The 7,695-nt window shown below is 34.6% G+C and overlaps 1 protein-coding gene across 1 annotated transcript; it reads left to right on the top strand.

The window, feature by feature from the left end:
• The first annotated feature begins 1,191 nt into the window (after window positions 1-1,191).
• On the top strand, window positions 1,192-6,627 carry LOC147391898 (SWIB/MDM2 domain superfamily protein). Its single transcript, XM_086417063.1, is given in 3 exon segments — window positions 1,192-1,416; window positions 6,317-6,352; window positions 6,354-6,627. Coding segments are annotated over 3 exon segments (303 nt in total). The 5' UTR covers window positions 1,192-1,242; the 3' UTR covers window positions 6,447-6,627.
• Window positions 6,628-7,695: the final 1,068 nt, after the last annotated feature.

Below are 7,695 nucleotides of genomic sequence, written 5' to 3'. Positions count from 1 at the left end.
AATTAAATGATTTATCTTGTTCGAGACAACTTGGTCTCGTACATATACGATACGAGATGAGACTCCAAATCGAGTTTTGAAACCATGGCTCAGACTTGATTGAGTTGAGTTTATCATGTTGAGGGCTGTGCCACTTTAGCTGAGCTTGGCTTCCTCGCCAAACACGCCGAGGTTGTATTCTAAGACCAAATGCCGGTTTTTAAAGAGAGCTTCTATTAACACACTAATATTTACTTACAACACACTAAACTATAAACATCTGTTTAATTTCGAGAATTTTCCAAATTCCGGTGTTGGTACATTATTCATATTAATTCCGAAAACATGCATGAATCATTTTTCGACATGTTCACCGGTAGGTATTTTTAATTTAAAGTGACGAATTCTTCATTAGTAAATTTAAAGGGAAAATATCCTTGATTTTAAAATGACAAATTTGATGGTAGTAAAGAGACGAATTTGCAAGTAAATTTTAAGACAAAATATTCTTATTTTTTAATGGCAAATTCGTTTGTAATTTATGAGAGTCTCTTTAAAGTAAAAATATCTACTAATCAATTCGTTGAAAAATGATTCATACATATTTTTGAAATTAATATGAACATTGTCTCGGACTTGTAATTTCGTCATATTCAACACACGAAATGGTAATGAGACAGACTAGTTGCACACCAACCTTAAACAATCCTTCTGTTTTTTTTTTTTTTTGTATTTTATAAATTCTATTGTAACGTAGTGCTTGCACTCCAATAGCTAATCTTTTAGGGTTTAAGTTTTATTTTAACTTGTAGCTTTGTATTCTTTGCTCGTGTTTTGTGATTGATTTTGTTTGTATTCTCATTGCTTCCAATTTAATAAAGGCATTGGATTTTCTAATCTTTGTTAGAATTTAATTTGAATATGTGTATTTCTAGAGAACGTAACTTTGTAAATATGATTTCGAAACGAAAAAATTATTTCTTGTAAAAATTACTGAACTAGTAATAATTTCTTTGAATATAATTGAGGAAGAACAGAATAATAATAATAAAGAATGTAAAGGGGATTTTTAAGAGATGGCATGCAATTGATAAGGGGTGGTGTGCAACTAGTCAGGCCCAATGGTAATTCACCCTCTTATTTCATAAGGATTGGTGTGTTACAAGTAAAAGTTGTGTGCCAATAGAATCTCTCTCTTGAAGTTAAAAACAATAGAGAAGAATAGTTACCGAGTAGTTCTGCTTCTGCAATACAGCAAAAGAGATGTTGCCTCAACAAGCGAAGAAGGCCATCCGAGATAGCCCAAAGAAGGTAGCGAACCTGATCGACCTCGTCAATCTACCCTCAACGCTTCGAGAGTTCGTGGGTCAATCTCAGATTTCTCGTTTGGGATGCTTCATACGTGTTTGGTCCTACATCAAGGCCAACAATCTCCAGGTTTCTCTCTCTCTCTTTCTCTCTCTCTCTCTCTCTCTCTCTCTCTATTTATCTATATGGGTATATTTATTTTTTCTAAAATTTTCATTCCTCTTTGGATTTAAGGATCTTTCTTGGTATGGGTTCTTGTTCTTCATGCTTGCTGAGTGGTTTATGTTTCAATTCTTCCATGTCTTGCTTTATGTTTCATTTTTTCTATGTTTATTACACCAGTTTTATTGGTTTGATTAATGTTCTTTGCAAATTTATCCATGAACATTTATAGATTACTCTCAACTTCACACACATAATAAAAATAAATAAAAAAATCTAGGTGTCAATGGTGAGGAAATTCAAGTCCATATTTATTTGGAGTCGTAATATACCGCCACACTCTGCAGCCGATGTGTGCTGGGGCCCACTTTGTGGTGGCTTTCACTCTAGTATGCTTCTTTTTTGGGCCTCCACAGGTTGCCCCTTTCACCAATGGCCATGGTGCCTACTTTATGGTGGCTTTTGCTCCCGAGTAGTCCTTTCCTTTTGAGGTTTGAATCCAACACGCGATGCTTGCTTTGATACCAAATGATATGGACCTAGCCAATACACCAAAAATGCTTAGGTGTTAGTGGTGCGAAAAGTTATGCCCATATCTCTTTGGGTTTGTAACAAGAACTTGGCTCACTCATTTTGTTGTTTTAAAAATCTTGATCCGTGTGAAGTCCATGAAATCTATTTAATCTATGTGGATCATGGAAGTATAACTGCCCGTGTAAATTGACAGTTAATATTAATTTATGTTAATTATATGGTAAAAATAGAGTATGTGGATCATATATAACATTTTTTCTTTTGATAAGTAAAGGATTTTATAAATGATTTCAAAGTGGTTGAGATGACCAACAAATATACAGAATGAACCGAGCCCAAAATCAAAGCAAAAAATTAGGTCAATGATAGGCAACAGACCCTATCGTATCTCCGTATAAGATTATCAAGGAACACTCCTCTAAACTCCTTGAAGATCTTATACCAAAAAAACAAGACTCATAATTGACAAGAAAAAAGCATGTAATAAGTCAGATTTTCCTTCAAAAGTGCGGTGATTTTGCTCCTTCCATGTTCCTCAATAGACAACAAATGGAAAGATACTGTGGATCACATCTATTGATCAATATGTTTGGGTGTTTTTAGTTTGGAAGTACACTATCTGGGTTTTCTGTTGGAAGATCTGTTACTTTATTAAGAGAAGGATGGGTTGCAAAATATTCTTATTCTCAATCACCTATCAATAAATTAAAACAGGTGAGTTGGAGAAAATCGAAATGATATCTTCAGTGGATCGGCTTGGATTGCAAATTACATTTGGTGCAATGGTGAGAGTAAGTAGATTTATGGATAGATAGGGGAATGGTAAATTAAACACTGTTGGGTACGTATTTTTATAGGCAAACACTCACTCTTGGATACTTCCACAAGTGGTTCTGCTGAACTGGATATCAGGATGAACTTGAAGAATTTTGGTGTGCAAAAAGGGTATTGGCATGCTAGTGGTACTATTAAGAATAGTTTGGGGGTTGAAGGTCTGGCAGCAAGGTCAGTGATATTAAAAAAAAAAAAAAAAAAAACTCAAATAGAAAGAAGCAAGTTCTTTTTCAACCAAAGTAGTTATGTTGATTTCTTCATGGTTCCATAGGATTGAGCAAGGTGATCCATTATCCCCATTTTTATTTGATATCATGTTGAACCAATGGAGAAGATGGTGAGAAGGGCTGTGGAGTGTGGGATTTGTTAGGGTTAAGAGAGAATGATTAGAGTTCTATGGTATTTCATTTGCAATTCGCAGATGATATGATAATCTGTGGACACTTTGCCCTCTAAGCTTAGGTTGAGTTTTTTTTTTTTTTTATATATTTGTTTTGGGGCTGTGTTGGGTCTAGTTGTAAATCTTTCAAATAGCATAATATTCGAGGTTGGTAACATTGCCATATAAGGATATTAGACATCTGTTTTGTGGTGTGAGGTGGGTAGTTTGTGACCACATATTTAGGGTTACTTCTTGGAGCATGATATATGACAACCAATCTTGGATCCAATGACGAGTAAGAGGTTAGAAGATTAAAAGTTGAGGTATTTATCTAAAGGGAGGGGGAGAGGGGGGGGGGGGGGGGGGGGGGGACATGGAGAGTTAACATTAATGAGAAGCACATTGTTGAGGATTCTGGTGAATTTCATATCTTTGTTTCTTTCCTTAGGAGTGTTAGAAGTGCATAGATAAGCTTTCCCTAATTTTTTGTGGAATGATACGTAGGGATTGCATAAAATGCATCGATGCTAGCTATTACACTCGTGATAGTTGCTTTTACTTATCTGCCATCTAATTGATTTGCCGGCTTGCCGCCATTCTGATCAATTTCATCAGTAGGTATGGGTTTCTTCTTCTGGTTGATACCACTTTGTACCTATTTAAGTGCCAACATATCGATGTCCATTGATATTTAGTCCACTGGATCCCTTCTCTAATTCATCTATATTTTAAAGATTTACACCATCTAAGGTGTATAAACAGGATAAATTTGTATTTCCCTGCTTCAGCTCTATCTTCCTTTTCTTGATAACTTATGTTTAGTTTTAATGTCATTGTCTACCTTGTTACTAGCTTAGTATAACATTCCATTTTGCAAAGAATAAAAAAAGGATGATTTAAAAGCCAATGCCACAAGCGCCACCTTCTTTTCTTCTTGTGCTTTATCTCTCATTAGTTGTGTGGCCTCTTTTAGAAATGTTTAAAATTTCCATTTATCATAGCACTTGATTTTATAAAATAGAAAACATTCAGCTTTATGGACAACAATGTCTTGAACACGATATTGGAGTTGTTGAAAAAGCATCTTGGTATTTTAAGGTTATAGATTGCATTTTGTGATACCTCTTGGGTTTGAAATAGTATTTGAGTTTTGTATTTGGATTATATGCTACATGAGATGTTTTTAATAATGAATACGTAGTGTGGTTAGTCCTTGGGCACTGTGCTGTATAGTAGATATTTAAAGATATTTTGGAAGTAGAAATTCCTGTTTATATGTTTTCTATAGAATATAATGTCACAGAAAGGACGTACAAACCAGACCAAAAGCATAGTGTCAAACAAACAACATGCAGACTAAACTCATGATGGGTACAACGTTAAGCTAACAGCATCTCTACTAACCTGGTTTAGGATTTACCACGGGTAGGTCCGTAAAAACTTTTCCGGGACACGCAAGAGATTTTTTTGGTGTTGCCAAAGAGGCCCCAAGTGTACAATACTTCATCAAAGGAAGTTTTCCTTGTTAAAGGTGCCAACTTGCTAAGTGGGCTGAAGTCTGAGTATTTATACCATAACCTGGGTTCAAAACCTGCCTTCACCTACTAATTCCTAACCATTAACCAGCTCCGCTTATTGAAAGAAGTTTCCCTTATTAGCCTATTTTCTTGATTTTATATGTTCTCTCTATTTACTTTTTTTTCTTAATTGACGTTGGAGATGTATTTTGTTCCCTCTTTATTTGCTTAAATCTAGAGACGCACATAACATATCCAGTGTTCTTAGATGATCACTTCTCTAAGTTCTCCGATTCTTGTCTTCCATCTCTCTTCAGCCATTTCTGGTAATCAATTATTCATGATGAGATGGAAATTTTGTTGGACAGTTACATCCATTTTAATTTTGTGACATCCAGATGTCCTTGGCATGCTTGCAATTTACCTGAAAGATGAGTGCCTATGTTTTGTGATAATGGGTCACCTTTCCCGTTAAGTGTATTGAGAATCGTGGAATTAAGAAAAAGGAAAATAGAGAACCTTTTATATATTTAAAAGTAATAATCATTGATTTTTACATTGGAAAAGTCTTTATCTATTGAAAAAACATGATATGTGTTTGTGTGTTCTATGTTTTTTCCAGGAAAATTAACTGTTGATTTATTATCTAATTACTTCATACTTAACCCCCCCCCCCCCCCCCCCCCCCAAAAAAAAAAAAAAAATAATAATAATAATAATAATAAAAATACAAATAAAAATAAATAAATAAAAATCTAATTACTTCTGACAGTTTAGTTATACCATCTCTGAAATTCTTGGAGAATGGTGTAGGATTTTGAAAGATACTGGAGATCATAAACTTAACCTTGCATCAGAGCTTGACATAGTGTGCAATGTATGATTTTCTTGCAAAGCTTGTGTTGTTCTAGAAAGAAAGTTTTCTCATTTTTCTATCTCAGCAATTAGTAAGCAACATAGACAAGCGATATGACACTAACAATTGTTTTTTGGAACTTTATGAATCCTTTATTCGTGATGTATATTCTTGATCATTTCGAGGCTCATAAAGGGATTTGGTCCAATACAAGCTCAGCTACGGTATTTTAATACCCTCCATTCAACTTATAGATCACATTGACTTTAACTAACCGTTATTTGTTCATGGCATTCATCACTGAAATTGGGGCATCTAGAAGGAGAGAGACTTTATTTCTGAAAATTTTCAAACTTGGAAAACGTATCTGACACAATTTAGAAACATTCATATTGCTTGTGATTCAAAGATGCATATGTAGGAACTTGTACTACATTTATGTTTGCTTCTAGAGCCGTGCTGGAGTGACCTCAAGATTGTACCTCATACCGCACACCCTGAAGAGAAAGTGGGTAGGAACCATAGATGCTTTTCGACTCGTATCTGGATGAAAAGCATCTATGGTTCCTACACACTTTCACGTCAGAATGTGCGATATGAGGTACAATCTTGAGGTCACTTCAGCATTATTCTTGCTTCTATCCTGACCATCTTTTAAACTATTCATGTTTTACAAAGCCTTCGATGTAAATGTCGATGAAAATGAGCCTTAATGGGGAAATGCTGGGATGAGATTTTGTGCAGGATCCAAACAACAAGAATGTGGTCAATTGTGATGAACAAGTTGAAGAGTATTTTGTTAGGTAAACCTCAGGTCGAGCTAGCCGAACTTCCCATGCTGATCAAGCTCCATTTCCCTAAGGTGCCCAAGTAAATACTTATGATTTGATGTCAATGAACTTCATTTCCCCCATATAATCGTTCCAAGCAAATTTCTCTATAAATTATTTTATTCCTTTAAGCAAAATTTATCGTGTGAAATCATTTCCATGTAAAAGCTTAAGGTTTGTTTTTCTTAAGGAAGTCTCAAGAAATAAGAGAGAATTTGATACCAAGTAGGACTTTATATTGGATTCTTTAATTAGAATGATTAGACAGACCATTATTGAATATGTACATGATTTTGACACCCACCTTTAATTATGCGAAAATGTAGAATCCACTATTAAACCTTCAGCTATTGTCGGTCAAGTTTTTTGCCTTTATTTGAGAGAATCATGTCATGTCCAAGTGATGCCGTCTTCGTTAAGTTTTTTTATGTTTGATTTGAGATTTCTTTCAATGTTTTAGGTGATAAATTCCCTTTAATCAAATTTTGGGGTTTTCAAAGATTCCCATATCCTTGGAGAGGATGAAACACACCATGGTTGATGTGTCAGTTGTATAGTTCAATAATTTAGTTATTTATGGATTATAGAACCATATGCTTTCTTTGTGATTCACCTGTTTGAGGCTACTTTTCTAGTTTTTCAAGCAAGGCACCCATCAATACTAAAGACTTGGAATAAATAGCTACTTTTTTTTTTCCCTTAATCTTTTTCTCCTTTAAAAAAGTCTCTCTGAATGGGCCAGACACTAGGGAAAATCAACCTATCTCATAAATCATACTTAGTGTTGTCGAATCGATCGCGATTTTTTATTTTATTTTTTGTGGGCATGGGCAAAACTATTATATAAACAAGAAACATAATTATGAAAAAAATAAAAATGATTTCTTCAAGTAGTACATCATCATCGAAATCTAATCCTAAAGATTTGGGGTCGGCCGTCCTTAAAAAGTATGCCAAAAAAAAAAAAAAAAAGTTATTAGGGGGGCATTTGAATAGAGTTTTCCCTTGATTTGGAACTGTATTGTGTTAGAGAATGGGCGACTCCATCAATTCCATCAGAACTGCCTTTGATCTAGAGATATCCTTGTTTTGGAGAATGGGAGACTATCCTTGTTTTGGATAGAGTATCCGTCTAGCCAAACACATCTCTTAGTAATAGAAATCTGTATTTTCTTTTTTTCGGCTACACCATCTTAAAAATCCATGACCAAGATGATTCGAATGAATCATCTCGATATAATTTGCGTATAAGGAGAGATGCTAAAATCGGGATTTAATTTCTTCTTCCATGCT

Source organism: Akebia trifoliata, chromosome 11, assembly GCF_017979445.1.
Source record: "Akebia trifoliata isolate Shusen 1 chromosome 11, ASM1797944v1, whole genome shotgun sequence".
Lineage (NCBI taxonomy): Eukaryota > Viridiplantae > Streptophyta > Magnoliopsida > Ranunculales > Lardizabalaceae > Akebia > Akebia trifoliata.
This window is presented reverse-complemented; position numbering and strand designations above follow the sequence as displayed.